This window comes from Phalacrocorax aristotelis, chromosome 7, assembly GCF_949628215.1.
Source record: "Phalacrocorax aristotelis chromosome 7, bGulAri2.1, whole genome shotgun sequence".
NCBI lineage: Eukaryota > Metazoa > Chordata > Aves > Suliformes > Phalacrocoracidae > Phalacrocorax > Phalacrocorax aristotelis.
Window position 1 is genome coordinate 46,373,360 of NC_134282.1, and position 18,970 is coordinate 46,392,329.

An 18,970-nucleotide genomic window follows, 5' to 3' on the forward strand; every position below is an offset into this window, starting at 1 on the left:
GGATGCAGAACAGCCTAGGTCAGACCTGACACACTCTGCAGTGTCACTGGTATGCTCTGGAGGATACCACCTTCATGGCTAATTTGCTGTCTGGTTTGAAAAGACCAGTTCTCTTGCTAAGCACAAGATGCTGCTGTCTGCCCATCTGGGTCAGAGCAGAAGACGAGACACATTGGTGAGCCCCCACAACAGAAGGACAGAACATCAGAATCTAACAAAATGCCAGTCCTGCGAAGAGTAAGAGACATATATTGGAGAAAAGGCTTTATTACGGAGGGACATTGTAACACACCATATTGCTCTGATGCTCCAGGTCTCTGGGAGGACTCAGAGATCCAGCACAAATCCTTAGCTGAACCACACAGGTGTTGGGCCTGCCACCTCAGTGAGAGACCTTTCCTACCTTAAGACTTCCATCAGCAGTGTTTGTCTCTGATGAGGAGGGGTTGAACCCCGCTGGAACAGGCTAAGATTTAGGTAAGGAGAAAGGCAGGGCACAGATCCTTGTTGCTGAGCAGTGGCAGGCAAGCAGCTATTTCAGATGACAAATTGTCCCAGTCTGGAAAGCAGCAGGATAGACTTGAATAGAGTCGCTGTCAAAATATCAGTACTGGATCATAGGTCTGCAGGACTGTGATATGCAGAACCTGGCCCTCAGGACAAAAGGCTGACTACGGCTTCTTATGTCCCTTCATGTTCTGTCTCTCCTTGTCCATGGCAGCTGCTTGTGCCTGCAGCCGACTCCAGTACTCAGGCAACTGCTCCCTGAGTCCCAGCAGGCTCTGCTGCCTAAGGAGGAGAGAAAAGGGTGGTTAAAACAGCCCCTGCCATTCCCCTGGTGCTCAGACAACTCTAACCTTGTTCCCCCAAGGGTCCCTCGGGCTCACTACAAATTACGCAGTTCAGACTTCTTGTGTTTGAAAAACCTCAGTGATTCCCTCATGCCACTCAACACTCAAGTTTACTGCTCTTGACAGCAATGAACACCATATTTCTCTTTGCCTGTTAGCCTCTGTAGACACAGGTCTCACTGCATTTGTATCTGCTCTGCTCTGGCTTGAGCTTTCAGCACACTGGGAGCAAGATATCCCTGGAGGTGATGTCTTCCCAGTTTTTCTGGTATAAGGCAGACAAGAGTCTCCCCTCCAGCTTTATGAGAAAAAGGGACAGAACTGGCGGCTGGTAGCACAGGATGAAACTTTTCTGCACTTAACAAGCCAGACAACGCCACAGGATTCACTCTGGAGACAAGGAATAAGGGAAGGCTACCAGCTAATGTGCTGTAAGGTCATACCTGCACCCACTTGTTCCACTTCAAATTGGAGAATTAAGGCATAGTGAAAAGAACAAACAATATCATTGACATGGCTCTGGCTCCAGGTTCCCAAAGGAATTCAAGGAAAAGGTCACCCAATAAGAGATGTCACATTGCCATCTAGTGACGGCATGAACTCAATGCATCAGCTAAGCTCTGCAACCTCGGCCTGAGCGTGCTGGGGAGCTTCTCAAACCCAGAAACCTCCAACACAAATCTATTTAAACATCAAATAAACCTAGGAACGGAGGGGAGGAACAAGGTACAAAGAGATCCCAGCTCTGCTTGGCTATAGGGTCAAAAGGAAGACGCAGACATTTAAGCGAGGATCGTATTCCCTGAGAATAGGACCCGAGCGAATGGCAGGAAGATGTGCCAGGAGAGGTTTAGGTTGGATATGAGGAAAAGATTCTTCACCCAGAGGATGGTGGAGCACTGGAACAGGCTCCCCAGGGAGGTAGTCATGGCACCCAGCCTGACGACATTCAAGGAGCACTTGGACAACGCCGTCGGTCACATGATGTGAATTTGGGATTGTCCTGTGCAGGGAAATGAGTTGGACTTGATGATCCTTGTGGGTCCCTTCCAGCTCAGGACATTCTGTGATTCTATGACAAGTTTGCACAAAAGCACGTAAGAACTAGCAAGCCCTCTCTACCTGGATTGACAAGCCTGCCCCAGGCATCCTGACTTGCAACAGTTAAATTGTTCTAGGAAGGACAGAAGGGAGAAGAGGAAGGGTTCTGGGTGGCTGTCAGGAATCCAGGTACCTGAACATCAATCTTACCCAGACATAAATCTATCACAGCACACAGAAGAACCCAGAAGCTCCACAGTGAGACTAAGCATGGACCTGAGCAACACCACAGCTTACAATAAAGCAGGTACACTTACCTAACAGGCAGAAGGAGAACCTTACCTGTCATGTAAGAAAATGTTACATCTCTCAAACCATGGCAGGTTCTCCAAGGATTTGAAAGGCAAATCTGGTTCCTTTGGGAAAGCCTCCTTCAGTGGGTAGGAGTTGAAGTCAAAAAGGAAGATGGTGCTGTGACTGGCTCTGCTCTGTGTCAATGCATCTGCCTGCTGCTGCTTATCTCCTAGGCAGAAACAAGAACAGTGGGCTATTGCATCAGGAGTCATCCAATAAGAACTATCAAGGATCAGTATCACGGTTTTGGCTGGGATAGAGTTAATTTTCTTCACTGTAGCTGGTATAGTGCTGTGTTTTGGATTTAGTATGGGAATAATGTTGATAACACACGGATGTTTCAGTTGTGCTAAGTAGTTACCAAGTAGGTGCTAAGTGTTGCTAAGTAGTGCTTATACTAGTTATGGATTTTTCGTTTCCCATGCTCTGCCAGGGGCACAAGAAGCCCAGCGGGGAGGGGGCACAGCCAAGACAGCTGATCCTACATGGCCAAAGGAATATTCCATATCACATGACATTATGCACAGTATATTAACTGGGGGGAGTTGGCCGGGGGAAGCAGTGATCATGGCTTGGGGACTGGTGGCATCAGTCAGTGAGTGGTAAGCGGCTGCATCACCTGTGTTTGATTTTTTTATTCCCCACCCTGGGTTTCACCTCTCTCATTATTTTCCATTTCCTTATATTATTACGATTACTATTTTATTTTAATAATTAACTGTTCTTACTTCAACCCATGAGTTTTCTTACTTCTGTTCTTCCAGTTCTCTCCCCCATCCCACTGGGCGGCGGGAGTGAGCAAGGAGCTGTGTGGTGCTTAGTTGCTAACTGGGACTAACCTATGACAATCAGTGCACAGCTGAATGCACCCAGTGACCATGTATCTAAGACCACTCCAAGGTGCTACCCACCTCGAAGCAGCAAGCACCAATTCACACTATCCACTGTGAACACTGGCTGCCAGGGGGATGCTACAGCATGAGAAGGTGGAGTACTGAAGCAGTAAATAATCTGTGACGTAGCAGTGTTCATCAGGGACACTGTGCCATCCCAGGAGAAGACAAGGGCCTGAAACAGCAGATTGACACTTAAAAATAGATGTAAAAGAAATGAAAAGCATTTCATGGAAAGGACATGGAATGACACTCAGGACTTCACATCCCCAATTACGATGCTGTTTTCTTTGCCTGCCCAGTAGTCATAGGACCACAGCAGGTCAAGAACAGGCTGTGCAGGGAATTTAGACTGGAATTGCTGCAGTCTGGGATTGGAAAAGGGCAACAGGGCAGGTTAGAAATTAACTAGATCCAGCCTTCTGTATGACTGGTTCTGGCAAGCAGCTTTTAGTCCTTTTCTCCCCATGCCTGAAAACCTCCTGAAGCCACTTGAAACATCTGGCTGGACTTGTGCTTGTAAGTTCTTCTCACCATGACGCCCCCTCATATTTGACCCTGATGCCTGAAGCTTCATGGCTGAACCCTCTCATATTTGCAGTTGGACCTGTCCATGTGCAGAGGGCCTCCAGGGCCTCCAGTGCCTCCCACCTCAGTGGTCAATTAGAAGACATCGGTGCAAGGGGATACTGAGTAAGATTATGGAAGATAAATCATTTAAGAGTGACCAGCTACATATAGACCTGTAACTGGTACAGGAAGTCCCCATGCTAAAAATGGCTGGGGGCTGGGAAAGGATGTGAGGGCAGTACCATATCTGATCACCCTCTTTATCTTCTAGGCACCCAGTTACAGCGTTTACTGGAAACAGGATCCTAGGCCATACAGACTTGTGTTCTCACACAGTTCTTAAGAGTAATACTCACTGCACTGGGGAATGCCAGGACAGGTACCACCACGCTGACAGCAAGATTTGGATCTTCAGGCCTGTAAAACAGACTCAGGCTTATGCCACTGTTTCATGTACCTGGCATGTACTGAGAGGCTGTGATAATGACAATGGCAGTTTGTGGCACACGTGCTGGCATAAAAGTTCCAGCCAAGCCCCTTCCCTGTGGAGACAAAGCCTGCCTCCTCCTGGGCAGGAACCCCCAAGGCCCACCCATGTGCAAACTGCCTAGGAACTACATTGGAAATACAAATCCCCTGCCTGCCATGGAGGCATGAAACCATAGACCAGAGTAGCTGCTTCCCCCAAGCTGACCCTTCTTCTCAAAGCAAGAGGATAAGTGAACATAAAATTGATAGAAAGATGCCAAGAAATGCTTATTCTGACTTCTAGGGAGAAGTTATTCTGGCAAGGGCAGAAAAGGAAAAATTCACCTGAGTACCTGCCAGAGACCCAGCTAGTTGAATATCAGCCCTGGAGCAGTGGTACAAGCACTTGTCATCTTGTGCGCAGAAGAACTCAGAAACACCCATAATTCTGGCATAACCATTGGATTTTAGCACTGGAACTGACCCCTAGCAAAACCACACTTGTTGCTGACAGCAGCATAGCATACCTATCTGGGTAAAAGCAGTAGAAATATCTCTACTCCACAGAAATCTAGGCCTCCCTTCTGGACCTGACCATTGTATCATACAGTTTCTTTGGCTGGAGTGAGGTCTACCAGAGCCTACCTCACCTGTCTGCCAGGAGAGCGATGCTGGGCTTCCCGGCCCTGGGTGCTTTCACCAAATACAAAGAGCTGTCTGTACACAGCACTAGAAGCTGCACAATGGGACAGGCAGGATCTGCACCAGGACAAGGAGTCTCATCACTGGCAGCTGCAGAACTCCGCAGGAAGTGGATACTACGGATGAGACGTTCCTCTAGAATAGCAGTCACAGAGAGTGGATATCCTGGGGAAGCAGGGGGGCAGGGGGGAAAAAGACAACAGTTTAGGAGGAAAAAGGAACTGGAAGTTTAGCTTGGACTGTGGCCTGCTCAGGGGCAGAAGCCACCAGAACAGTCCCGATGGCAGAAGAAGATTCTTCTGCCAAGACAACCCCTTCATCATGGCAGGATGACACTAGCACTAATGGCAGCCTGGACTGTGATGCTGCAACAGAAGATGACCTAAGGGTGCAGTGGCAAAGAACTGTCACTGTCTCACAGCCTTGAGGCAAGACAGTCATCAGTCCTTGCTGCAGTAGTTCACAGCCCCTGCACTGCTGTGGCTGGGAATGGTTCTGCAAGACCTAGGGCAGTCACGCTACATTGGCAACTTCTGGCCAAGCATCCAATGAATAAGTGAGCAAACTATCTTCAGATTTGCTTGTAAACTCACTGCCAGTCCCTTGTTCACACCAAGCCAGAGCCTCAGACTCCTAGAGAAGGGAGTGATTTATCCACAGTGATCCCAATACAGAGTCCCAAAGGGCAAGCTCACCTAGGTGTTTATCCCAAATAGTTATTGTTGCATCTTCACATGCCAGTGCCAGGTACCTGGAGCAGGAACTGACAGCTGAGCATACAATCGGAGCTGCACATGGCCACACAACATCAGGTTTTGGATCAGAGTCTAAACAGAAGGACAGGAAGACAGACAACTGTAAGAATGTGAAAAGCATTCTCTGTCATGGTACTAGCATCCAATTTCCCAGTAAAACACGCACCTTTCTGCAGTATCCTGCCAGAGTGGTTTCACTAAAATTACTGCCAACCTGTGCAACATGGAGCCCCACAATCCAAATGACAGCCTAACCCACAAGATATGAGGCAGCTCTCCTCCCCATTCCTCATTTCCCTGAATCATGAATATCTGGCTGAATGACAGCCACTGGCCACTCAATACTCCTAATCCTCACAGAATGCTCTGGTAGAGAAAGCAAGACTTTCTTACCCACTTTCTCCTTGAGTGGATGCTTAAGTAAGTAGAAGCAGAGATTGTGGCTTCCATCCCAGTGCACACTGATGCCAGCTGGAACATCTGGTACAGAGAAGGGCATGACAAAAGAGAGAAGGAGACTGGGGACAAAGAAAGGAATGATCCAGGACACCAAAACACCATTAGAAAGCTCTCATTAGAGCTCTCATGATTTCCCTGACAGGACTTATAGAAACTCCGCTCACACAGAAACTAAATGAGAGCAAAATCTCCCCTTGTTTGTGTCCCATCATCTTTTTTGGTGTTCAGGGTTTGGTGGGTTTTTTTTAACTGTGGGTCTAAGTTTGTTTGATTCCATGCTGGTAACTGACTTATAAGTCTCAGGGCTGACAATTTTGCCCAGGCTTATGTCCTTGGAGATGGAATTTATACAGTGAACCCAAGCCAGAGCCGTTGAGCTCTAACTGGACCTCAACATCATGCAAAGACATGCTTCATAGGTTAACACCATTTTGCCTATTTGGATTACCTGGCTGTACTTTCATTTCAGGTCCCACCTGTAGGATCCAACTAGGCAGGAGAAAATGAAGAGTAGCATGTCTGAAAAAAGGGAAGAAATATATGTAAAGAAAGGCTTTGATAAGTAAGCAGCACTGCACCAAGACCTGGAATGGCTGTAGGCTGCTGCCCTGAAGCCTTGGGATAAAGGAGACAAAGCTAAGACAGAGGCTTCCACCTACACTTGAAAAGTGCCCTGTGTTGATGTCTCATGGGCTGAAATTCTGGTTGGTGCTCCCACTTACCTGGAGATCTCCTCCTTGCTCTCTCTCTCACCCTTGGCCTCCAGATACTCCCGATAAGTCCTGCGGAAGATTGCTTCCTGCTGCTGCCACTGGGAGTCCTTGATTAGGTGATTATATCCCAAGCCAAGCATGCTGCCATCATCCACTTTCTTCAAGGCATCCAAAGGGCTTTTAAAACTACTACCTGGATTAGGAACACAAAGGGAAAAGGCACAGCCCTGGAGAAGCAGACACCATGGAGTGCTCAGTGGCACTTTGGCCACCCCTCCTTCAGAGTGGCATTGTCTGGAAGAGGGACACACTGCATCTTCTGTGAGACTTTCCTTATCACTATCCCATTTTCCAGTAGTTGAAGTCAGATGACTAGGGCAAGTCATCTAAGAACCAGTTCACCTTACCTTTCTGTAGCATTCTCCCTGACAGTGTCCTAGCATAAGGTCTGCTCCCTCCTCATCCTCAGCATTTTCCTATGAATCCAGGACTCAGAGTGACAAACTAGGTGCGCTGTCAGATTGCCAGCATCTAGGAAACAACCTCCTCCCTCTCTGGTGACAATGAAGCTGAGGGTGTATGACACCCACTTCAAGACACACTGAGGTATTGTGTGCTAACAAAGGTGACACAGAAGATGGTCGGGTAAGAAGCAACTCCCACTACAGGATTACATGTAACTACAAAGACAGGCCAGGAAGGGACCAGGGAGCATGTTACCAAAACTTTCTGATTGTTCTGTAGTCATAAGGGCCATGACTCCTTTGCTATCTGAAGGAGGCTGCAGGATCAGAATCAGAAGTACAGAATCAGTCCTGACCTGTAATGGGTTTGGGTGGCTTCACTTTCAGCAGCAGCACTGGGAGACTCAGCTTTGCATCAGCTTTATTTGCAGACACAGGAGACTCCTGCAACAGAAATATGTCAGCCTGAGAACTGTGTTGTGCCCTATGCTGCTAAGTTTTCACCTGTTCATGGAAATCAAATGCTTCCTAAAGGAAGTGTTTGCAAAGGTTGGCTGACACTGCCTAGGAGATACTGGTTTTAGGCTCATTCTTCAGGCCAAAACACAGAAGCTTGAGAGAGGTCACTACTTTCTCAGCATCATTACAAAGGATGTCCTGCCCAGACACCTCCTTTGTGCCCTAAATAACCTCCACTTCTGATCTTACTAATATCTCTGAATTAGTTTTATTGCAGCACAGGCCTGGGTGGGGCACAGCAAGGCTTGGGGGCGGGGGGGGGAAGAGAGAGAGAAAAAAAAAGAAGAAAAAAAAAGGAGGACTAAAGGTTGCAGAGTGCTCCTGAATACAAGAACTAGATTTTACTTCAGAGAGACCAGGACCAGAGGAGGTCACATATGTGCTTAGCTGGGAACAGAAAATCCTAACGGGACCAGCACCGATATGTCCCCACCATCACCACCCCATCCCACACACGTCGACACTTGGCTAAACAGAAAAGGTCTAGCTAAATAATCAACCGTGCCTGAGAAGGAAAAGGCAGGAAATTGGGAATTTTACATGGAATTAGCAAAGACAGAATGCCTGGGTGTTTGCTTTTGGCTTAGCTAAATTAAGGGGGATCTTTGCCCTGAAGACAGGGCTGAGAAACAGCTCCATCTTAAATAACCAGGAAAGTTTTTGCTGAAGAAAGAGGGAAGAGTGATGAGGCAGGCATCACAGAGGGTTAGCTGGAGGTCCTGGGCAGAAGGTGGCCGTGTGTTGAGATATGAAGTCTAGCAGGGCAAAAGCGATGCAGGAGAGGGTTAAGCACTGAGTCAGTATTTAAAATTCCCCATAATAGCTCAGGACATTCATTGAGGCCAGTTACCATCTCTGCAGAACTGTCTCCGTGCAGCTCCAGACTTTTCTGCCAAAGAACCAGAAGTGACAGTGGTTAGGGCAAACAGGCAGAGACCCTGCCCTGCTCGGGCAGGTTCAGCTGTGACCCCACCTAGCTCCTTTTGTAGGTAGTCTAAAACATGAGCCCTGGTTCAGGACCAGACTGCCAAGTGAGGTATCAAGCCCAGTTCCCACTCCTCTTCACCTTCCCCCAGTAACATAAGGGAGAAGCCCTGTGGGAATACCCTTACATAGGGCCTCCTCAGATGGAGCAATACTGCTGGGACAGGAGCTGCCAGTTTCAGGGAGGGGCAGCAGGAACGCTAGCCCTGGGACCAAGGGAACCTCGTTGGAAAGCCTGTCTTGAGAGAGTAAGCATGTCCCAATAACACAAAGGCCTTATGAAATGTGGGATGGGCAGCTGTAGCAAGCACATACTCCATCCCTGAGCTGACAGACTTGTTCAGCCTGTATCTTGCTGTCACTGTCTGCAGGAGCAAGGCTTGGGGAAAGACCTGTAGGCAAAAGGGTGTAAGAAAAAAATTGCACAGTGGTCAATGGAACTGTTTTGTACCGCAGATGTCCAGCTTGACCTCCTCTCCCTGCAAGCCAGCCCTGCTGCAGCTCCTGGGCTCTTTTCCGTCTCCTTCAGCCAGGAATCCTTAGGCAATCGGTAGATCTCCAGCCAAGATTTTGTGCTGTCTGCATTGGGAAACCATGTTGAGTAATTGGAAATTAGGAGAAAAGGTCTTTCAAGCAAGCAGCCTGTTATCTTATACCCTTAAAGGAAGATTTGTATATTTTTTGAAATATAAAATCCCTGTAAACTCCGTGCAGCCCACCTCTCCTCCCACTTAAGGCTTGACGTGCTTGACTGAGACTGACATCTCAGCCTCCAGCTCAAGTCCTAGAGGTCTCACATCCACCAAAGAAATTCCATGAAGCAACTCAGTCAAAGAATTTGACCTGTAGCCCCTGAGGTAAAGTAAAAAAGTGAGACATGGTCTTGCACTGGTTCTCTGTGGATGCCACATATCTCATTCTAAGCACATGTCCAGGCAGATTCCACCAAACGTGGGTCCAGAAAACCTGCTAGTAGAAAAGCGGTTGACAACAGCAGCTGCCATGAAACAGAAGAATGTTGTAGCAAGGAGTCTGTCATAGTGTTTTTAGAGACTGTCTCTATGCTGTCTGGTTTATGTCTGCAGAGACAATTCTTCAGGTCTACATATTTCCAGTGTAAAAGTGAGCCATAGCAAACCAGAGGAACAACTGGGTTTGGTACTTCTGGAGAGAAAAAAAAAACCTGCTTTCACTGAGCCTTCTGGGATCTAGGAACTGCACTGACCAGTTCCAGAGAGCTCACTTTTGGGATCAGTCCTGATCCACACCAGGCCTTTGGAGAGGACAGGGAGCAGCAGGAGCAGCTCTCTAAGCTAGAGGAGGGACTGGAGGGTTAGGAACAGGATCCCTGGGAACTCAGAACACTTGGAGTGTTTTAAAAGCATTGCTGCTGGCTCTCTGCTAGAACACAACAGCCATCACCCAACACACGATGTTCCTGCACTTGCCTTGCAGCAGGACTCCTGCGTAATCACCTCCCGGGGAGAGCACCACCTCCACGCAAGTATTTCGCTGGCTGATATCCTCCTGCCAAAGAAAAGCGAGCTGGCACCAAAGCAAGATGACTGATTCAGGGATATCCATGGCCTTAGACAGTCCTCAACAGAGTGAAGGCCAGACAGATTGTTGGAGGAACAGGAATAAATATTGGGCAGCACTCTTGAAGGGCTGCTGCTGGCCATGACAGAATTTCCTGAGGGCAATTAGTACTCGTCATGATTGATTACTTACCAGCCTGTGCCCAGTGTCTATGGAATTAACTCAGGACTTACCACTTCATTTAGGATTTTAATGAGCAGGAAGCTTTCATTGTGAAAGCAGAAGAGCCAGACAAGCCCTGGAATAGAAATACAGAAGTAGCAGTAGGAGGAGGAGAAAAGTAAACAGATGGTAGTCATGCTCTTGGGAGATGGCTGTTACACCGTGTGCAAGAAAGAGAACAGGACTACCTTTTTTCCTGGGCTTAAGGAAGAGTATCCCACTGCTTCCAGCACTAAACTTTTGCTGGCTTCATTATACCAGCACCACCAAACATTCAATTGTACATAGAGATGGATAAGCCAGTTTGAAAAGTATCTCCAGCAGAATCGATAAGTTTCAGATGAATCAACAAACTAACCTATTTACTACAGGGCTGTGCATTTACAGGTGTGGAAACAAAGCACGGGCAGGAGGTCCTACCAAGGAATGGTTCTTTCTGTCCAGTCCAAGGTGTTCCTAAAATTTACTGTGCTTCACATGCAGCTCTGCACCTGCCTCTGCTGCTCCAGAGAGGACACCAAACCCACACCCACTACTAATCACCTCTCTGTCACCCTACAACCTTTTATCTAAAGCCCTCTTTGCAGGGCTAAGAAACCTGTCAGCCATCCTAACGTTCCTCTTGATTTAGCACTCTTCCATAACCCAGCGGCCAACTTTTCAGCTCCAGAGCACAGCTATCCCCAGCTACATCAAGGAAATCCACGTCACACTAACCCATTTCATCCACAGCAAGCAGGATGTGGCGCTCATTCCCCAAATCCAAGGCACGGTTGGCACAAATCTCCATCTTGACTGCATCCCAAGCACAAACCTCCTTACAGTCAGACACCTTGAAAGCAGCCAGACCCACAGACAGACCAACAAAGATGTATTTTCCGGACACTGCAAGGCAATTGGCTCTTCCAATTACCTAAAAAGAAAGGGAAAAGTTGAATGTACCCAACTGTTTCCACAGTGGAGGATACATCAGCCACACTGGCAGTATCCTCCTAGCCCTTCACTAACAGAAAATGCTGATTTTTTCTACAAGGGAAAAATTTTTTGCATCAGCTTTCATCAGAAGAGCAGAGGAGGGGCTCTCATCTCTGTCACAGATTGTTCTGTGTTGGGAATGAGAAAGTTTGCTCCCACCTTTCCCCTTCCAGTAAACAGAAGGGGCTTTAAAGACCAAGAACTCAGGAGCACTCAGACCTCCCACCACTAATGCAGAGCTGCAGCAGGATGCTGAACTCCTCCAGGCAATCACAGAACACCAGCGGATGCCGGTCTGTCCTCCTAGAGACCTCCACCTAACGATGGGGGCTGCAGCACTGCTCTTCTGCTCACAGTGCTCCCATTAGGTTATTCACCATAATGGAGAGCTGAGTTTGCCCATTTATATGCTGCTGACTAATTACCTTCTCCCCAGCAAACAAGGGTGGAGCCAGCCTGAGAAGCAGAAGGTGAATTTAGTGCTGTTGAATATCTGCTTCTCTCTTTTCAGAGAGGTGTGATGGGAAACAGAACCTGTCAGACAAGCTTAGAAAGTTCAACCTTCTGAAGTGGATCAGGGAGATGGTGGTGGATTCTGAAGAAGGTGATGAACAGAAGAATGTAAAATCAACTGAATGGATATTCTCTAGAAGAACCTGCTATGGTGATTAATACTATTTCTGCTGTGAGGGACTCTGTACCTGGAATTCAGCTGTAGGAAAGCATTTTGTGGGCTGGACCTTTAGTTTTTGCGCTTCTCGGAGCATCTCCCTTCTTTCAATTATTTCCATAGCATTCTCAAAAACCAGCATCACCAGTTTGTTGATCATCCTGAAGGGCTGAGGCAACGCATCACGCTTTTGATCGGGATCCTGCAGGAAGAAGTCTTCCTCATCATCCTTTAGCCAGTCCTTTTCTGATGGTGGAGGAATCTCCAGGGGATGCTTCCGGATATACACAGCCATGGTTCTGCCCTTCCAGATGCAAAACACACAACAGATGCAGGAATCACAGCAGGTGCAGAAGAACGAAGAATTGTGCAATATCTACTTTCATGAGGTAACAGGGAAAAAGAAAAAATGATTAGTGATCTCTAAGAGGCAAGGGGGTTCCTTTCAGTATAGATAGCCAGAGCAACCCAGTTCTGTGTAGCTCATTTCCACTCACTGCGCCACCTCTGTTACTCAGAGGTTTTCTCCTGCTCTGGGAATATCAGCCACACAGGCATCTGTAGGGTGCCTACAGAAAAAAGGAGCATAAAAGCTTTGGCACGAGTCTGCGTAAGAATTATGGCAAAGCTTTCAAAAAATATTAGCTTGTTCTCCATTAAAAGATTTATTCGGCCTGGATAAAACCCCAATAATTAATTAGGAGAGCAGTTGGCTTTACTGGAAGTTATAAACTTCATTTCCAAGCAACCGGGTGCTTTCTGAGCCTCGGGGCCGGGGCCGCTGACGTCGAAGCCGGACTCACGGCGGGCCCACCCCAGACAGCGGCCTGACCTCGGAGCGGCAGCGAGGCGTCGGTCGGGAGGGACTGGACTGGGGGGCCGGGCTGGGCCAGCCTCCCTCTCCGCCGCAACCGCTGACGGCGGAGACTGGGGAGCTGCGGCCGGGGGGAGCCTTTAGCGGGGACACGTGCCCCGCTGCTGATGGTCGCCGTGGCAACGGCGCCGCGCAGCGCGGCCCGGCCCGGAACGCGCACCGGAGCGGAGGGTTCCGGGGGCGGAGCGGGTCCCGGGCCGCGCGGGGCGGAGCGGCCGCGGTCCCCACACATCTCCGGCGGCTGCTGCCCCGCCGCTGCCGCCGCCATGGAGGGTTTCGTGGACTTCACCAGCCGTACCCAGGGCCGCGACCAGCTCTTCCGGTGAGTGCGGGGTACCAGGCGGCCTCCCCGTGCCGGGCTCGGGGCCCCTCGGTGCCGGCTCCCCGGGGACCCCCGCGGTCCCCGCGGCGCGGAGCACCCCCACCACCCCTCTGTGTGACAGAGCCTCAGCGGGCCCCTCACGCAGCCCCCGGCCGCCTCAGGGCCCCCCGCCCCGGGCGGGAGAGCTGCCTGGCCCCTGCTGATCCCTGCCCGGCTGCTCTGCCTGTCCTCGGCCGCCCCCTGCCCTCCCGCCCCGGCACCTTGAGGGTGACCTTAAGCAGGGAAATAAAGGCTTCCCCGCCGCTGCCATCCCGGTGAATTGTCCGTGTTTCACCTGTGTACCGTTTTCCTCGTTTTTCTTCCATTCCAGAGCCACTCAGTACACATGCATGTTGCTTAGCTATGTAATAGAGCGTAAGGCTGATAAAGAGAAGCTGGTAACGAAACTCAAGCAGTTGGAGTCTAGCATGAGCTCTGGCCGGAAAAGTAAGTACCTGGTGTCTAGAGGGATAAGTCCTTCATGTGCTCCTTCCAGCAAAACAGCTCCTGGCCTTGCCTTTTTCTGTAGTTAACTTACCTGGAGCCACAAACCCTCTTTTATTATATTCACAATATGGCCAGTAGAGCTTACCCCTGCCTTGGCTTGCCAGGCTAGATGGGGCCAAACAGACATTTATCACTTCCTCAGCTTCTTCTCCGATGAGGCAAACTGAACTATCGCTGGGAGAACTAGAGAATTAAGTTAACAGACAGCTGTTGCTGCAGAGATCAGGTGGTCATCTCCGTTCAAGGACAGGCCACTGAGTTACAATTCAAGGCTGGCTTACTGCACTCCCGTTAGTCCTTCCAGCTAATGGGTTGAGACAGCCTAACATTAAAGATCATCATCCCAACAAAACACCTCTGAAGGACCATCCTTCAATAAGGCTTTTTATATCCTACTTTGCGTATTGATTTTCTTCAGCATTTATATTCTACTAAATCTTATACCCTTCCATACTTTTCTCATAGTCTAACCATATGCATCACTTCACTCTGTGTCACAGAATGGTTACGCCATTGCTCTGGTTGTCTTGCATGTTTTCAGGTTGACCTTACACCTACTTATCAATTGCTCAATCCTGGAAAAACTCCAATATATGAGGCAAATATTCTAATTTAATGTGTTACTGTGGGTTTGTTTTATTATTCCAGTTAGCTCCAGAGTATGGTAATTTCTAGCAGAGAGGCCAGCTAGTTTATCAGCATAGCTGTAATTCTCTTGCTTCTGCTAAACAAATCTCTAATAGAGATCAGGCCTAAATTCAGGACTCTTGCAGTTCCACTAAGCTTGGGTGCTGCCAACATCTGTCACTGTGACAGTGCAGCAGGTTAGGAAAAGTATTTTGCATAATCTTGTATTAATATTCACAGGATGAAACTTAAACTGTGCAGCAGATTAAATCAGGCTTGCCATATATTATAGCTTGAAATGGAACACAGTGCTCCTGTTTGCAGGGAGCTATGTGTACATCTGACAAATTCATATCTGAGGAGGAACTTGGGTCTTAGTGTGCTTGGCATGTGAATCAGCAGCTTTCACAGAAGCTTAGGAAAGATGCAGCTTATGGTTGCAACAGGGCTAGTGCAATAACATCTACTGTCCACAGAGTTTGGTGAAATCCGGTACAGCGTACAGCTGAAATTGGAGGCTCTGGTTGTGTCATTTTTTTGCTGATAGTGACTCATTCAGAGCCGTGGGTGATATTGGTCCAGAGGGCACCCAGGTGCTGACAACAGAGCGGCAGGAGAAGGCTGCAAGTCCTGGCTATTGACAAAATTTGTGTGTAGGTCCTGGGCTGGTGCAGGACAGAACTGAGGTGTTTACACCCCTTTCCTCACTAATACTAACGTCTCGCGCTGTGAGAAGAAAACGCTTAAGCGTACAAATGCCCAAAGCCCACTAAGGTTTTTAAAAGTACATGTGGACAGTGACATGCCAAGTTGTCCTCCATAGGGCTGTATCTCTGCAGCAAAGGCCAGGCCATGCTAATCTTTCTGGGGTTTCTTGCAGTGTTCAGACTGGGCAACATGGTACATGCCTTGGTAGCAGCCAGGAGAACTACACAGCTGCCAGATGTGGTTCCTCGCTTCTGCCTTACAGTCTCCAACCTGACCCGTGCCCTCTACTTCATCTGCGATGCGGTCCTGTGGTTGAAGAGCGTTGGGCTCCAACCTGACATCGATAAGCCAAAGTGGCGGAATTGGGCTGCCAAGTGTTACTACTTTTCACTCCTGATGAATCTAGCCAGGGACTGGTATGAGATCTCCTGGAGGCTGGAACAAGCTGTACAGGAAGGAAAGACAAAGGAGAATTCCTTCTGCGACAAACACAGTCAGGAACTAAACTGTGTGAAATGTGATGATTTTCATGGTTTTTTCTGCCTGCTGTTTCAAGTACTGAAAAGACATCCCCCTTTGCTGCTGGACTTGGTGAAGAATCTCTGTGATCTCTCAGGTCCTTTGGACACACTAGGGATCTACAAGACCAACCCAGGAGTGATTGGTCTCTGTGGCATCATCTCCTCCCTGGTGGGGATCCTTACATTAGCAAGCCCACATCTGAAGCTGAAACAGTGACATAAAAGGAGCAGCACAGTATGCAATGAGCCAACAGCTTTGATCCTCTGATAGGTTTTTATCCTCCCTATGGCACTTTCAAAGTGAATATGTCTCTCAGTAACCTCAAGATTAATTTTGACCTCTGAATAAGTGAATTCTACCCTTTTTCCTTCCCTGTGTCTTCGCAGATGAGTTTGGTGCTATGACACACTCCCTGGTGGAGTGGAGATGGGAGAAGGCAGAGTAATAGTTCACAAGCAGAAACAGGACTTGGGACATGGCTGCTAGATAAGGAAATACTGGTGTTGCTATATTTTAATATAGGGTTGTGACATAGCTGCATAGACAGCTGTAATAGGTGTACGACTCATAACTGATTGTGTTTACACTGGAAAGCTGGAATTCACTAGTGAAAAGTTCCTACTCTATAGTGGGCTCAGGCAAGGCAGGAGCTGCAGTTAAAATAGCCTGAAGTCAAGTACATGTGTTCTGATGGGTTTGGGTTGATGGATCCTGTTATCTGTAGGCAGTGGTGTGAATGCAGTGTGATGGTAACTGATGATGATCTGACCCTTCCATCAGATCTCTGTGTAGCGTGCACTGGTGACACTGGATCTGTAGTCTAGTGAGTGCCAACTTGTGTCCCAGGAAATCAGCACTTTCTTCTTTTCCTTCAATGTGAGCCAAGAACCATTGGCCACTGAGTCTGAATTCTCCAGCAGGCCATGCTGAGGTTTTTAGTGAAGGACAGCGTGTGGGAGAAGCTTGTCTGAGCGCTGATGATGCTGTGATTTGTAGGGAACTGTTTTTACTAAGCTGTGAATCTGGAACCACTCACAAGCACTAAATTTCCCATTACACACACACGTTAACTCCCAAACACCTGTGATTCCAAGTGCAACAATTTTCCATTAATCATGTTGTGATAAGGAGCTTGTTTTGCTATTTTGATTTTATGGGGGAAATTCCAGTATAATAAGGAGCTTTGGAACCTGCAGTTAAGGAGAGAAGCCTCGCTCAGAGCTCCTTGAGTCAGAAAATCTAAAAGGGTGTGTTTCTAGGTGTGTCACCTCCCAGAGGGAAGGGAATGGAGTTGGTTGAGGTAATATCAGAACCTCCTGTGAAAAAAAAAAGCTTATTACTGGATTTGGGCATTCATGGTTGAGATTTTCCTGTTTGGTCCTCCCTAACCTTCCCTCTCATGACCGCAAGATTTCTTGTGTGTTCCCTCATTGATTGAATGGGTTCTACCACTTGAAAATGCCTTACGTTTGCCCTGCAAGTGCATGATTCCTCATCACTTCCCTTGCTGGGAATGATTGCCTGGCAGTGCAATCTAGCCTAAAGGAGAACTGCTGTGTCTGGCTGACTAAAAGCTATATGGCATGCAGTCTTTGCTCCTGACTTTGCAGAGTAACAGCTCTGACACCATCTGAGAAAAATTTGCACATTATATCAGGGATAAAATTATCATTTTTCCTCATCAGAGTTGGGCCTGTGTGTTCTGCTACTTTCTGGTACAAGGGCTCCTTGTTTAATCTGTCGGGACATGTGAGCAGAGACTACTCTAACCTGGACCAAGGTCCTCTCTTACTATTTCTGATGCTGTCTGAAAACAAAAATTAAAAGGTGCTTGTCTGCTTTATTAAAAGGAGAAGGTTGTGGAATTGAGTAGGCAGGGTAAGGCAGTGCCCCAGTTTACCTTAAGTCATTGTGGTCAGGCTTGGAATTACTTCTGGTTTGAATCTGAAGTGTTAGCCTGCCAATGAGGTGTTTGAAAAAAGGGGTTGCTGAGCAGGATAATTAGGTGTGGTTGGAGACCAAATGTGGCCTGCAGCAGCTCTTCTTTTTAATATGGAAATGAATATCATTGAAAGTAGAGTGTAGTGGCAGTTCAGACCACAAGTGTCGTCTTCAAGGGCTTCCTCTCCTTTTTAACAATGGATTTTTTGTTTCTTTACTCCATTTGCCTTTGAGCTCCTGGCAAGGTGGGGCTCATCCCTCCCTTGGTCAGATTTTATCATTATCCCTGTGTGTAGGAACAACTGTAAGGAAGGAAGAAGAGTCTTGATGATCTGGCAGCGGAGGTTTGGTCACCCTTTGTCTACAGAATTTCATCTTGAAAAAAAAATGCATTTTTAAGTCCTCTCAGGGGAGCTCTTGGATACTAAATACTTCTTTCACTGTTTTGCAAACTGTTTTCTTTTTTTCCCCTGTAGTTTGTAGGTAAAGGGAAAAGCACAAACACGCTGATGTGTCCCTACACCTCCCTGAGCCCTGCCGAGGGAGAAGGGTGTTTTTTTCTGTTGTGCCAGGCAAACACTGTGAATAGCTGTGAGCCAGGCTTTGGTGTTTCTCCTGTAGGCACTGGTGTAGATTAGTGAATACAGATGTAATGTGGGAGATGGGGCAGTGGATTTTCAGCCTGTCTCAGCCTTACCTGTCCCATACTACATGGCATGGACTGGAGCATACAGGAGTAACTCTTTACTGGGTGTTAAGCACTAATACTTGCCTTCTGCTTCCCGGCTGGAGGCTAGAAATTTAATGTACCTTAATGTAACATAACAAGCCATAGAATCATGATCAAATGGCAAAAAGCCTTTTAGTGCCTTTTTTTGGTATCTCTTTCTAATACAGCAGTTGGAATAAGGACAGCTGTTTGAACACAAGCAATAAACTGAGATGAGTGTGACATCATGTCTGCGTGTGACTTAGAGGGTGGGGAAAAGAGGTGCTGATGGAGGAATCCTCCCTCCCATCTCCAAATTTTCTGAAGGATGATACTGTCAAAGAGACATTGCCTATATTTGCTTTTGGGTTATAGAGCTGTCCTTTTGCAGTAGCAAGGTGGCAGCCAGACTCATCAAACTCATGTTGCAAAAACTTGAAGACGTAAATCTGTGAGTACCTGGTAAAACTGCGTGTGACACGCCCTGGAGCAAAATGACATTTTGAGAATTGCCATCAGTTGCCCTTGAGTACTGGTGGAGA

General features: G+C 47.8%; 2 protein-coding genes across 5 annotated transcripts; one reads left to right on the top strand and one right to left on the bottom strand.

The window, feature by feature from the left end:
• Positions 1-251: 251 nt before the first annotated feature.
• Positions 252-14,123, bottom strand: WDR93 (WD repeat domain 93). Of its 3 annotated transcripts, none has more exons than XM_075100558.1 (17): positions 13,870-14,123; positions 12,211-12,478; positions 11,252-11,447; positions 10,546-10,610; positions 10,222-10,300; positions 9,225-9,352; positions 8,640-8,678; positions 7,627-7,714; positions 6,816-6,999; positions 6,542-6,612; positions 6,028-6,114; positions 5,575-5,706; positions 4,828-5,044; positions 4,066-4,126; positions 3,158-3,314; positions 2,235-2,415; positions 252-789 (listed from the first exon to the last, which is right to left on the bottom strand). In XM_075100558.1, the coding sequence occupies exons 2-17, from the start codon at positions 12,472-12,474 to the stop codon at positions 672-674; spliced, it is 2,067 nt and encodes a 688-aa protein (XP_074956659.1). In that variant the 5' UTR covers positions 12,475-12,478; positions 13,870-14,123; the 3' UTR covers positions 252-671. The 3 variants fall into 3 exon arrangements, with proteins under 3 accessions (XP_074956659.1, XP_074956658.1, XP_074956657.1); XM_075100557.1 differs by having other exon boundaries at positions 12,211-12,483; XM_075100556.1 differs by having other exon boundaries at positions 12,211-12,555.
• On the top strand, positions 12,429-18,671 carry PEX11A (peroxisomal biogenesis factor 11 alpha). 2 transcript variants are annotated; one of them, XM_075100564.1, is made up of 3 exons: positions 12,429-12,568; positions 13,746-13,861; positions 15,429-18,671. In XM_075100564.1, the coding sequence occupies exons 1-3, from the start codon at positions 12,429-12,431 to the stop codon at positions 15,992-15,994; spliced, it is 822 nt and encodes a 273-aa protein (XP_074956665.1). In that variant the 3' UTR covers positions 15,995-18,671. The 2 variants fall into 2 exon arrangements, with proteins under 2 accessions (XP_074956665.1, XP_074956664.1); XM_075100563.1 differs by lacking the exon at positions 12,429-12,568 and adding an exon at positions 13,204-13,375.
• Positions 18,672-18,970: the final 299 nt, after the last annotated feature.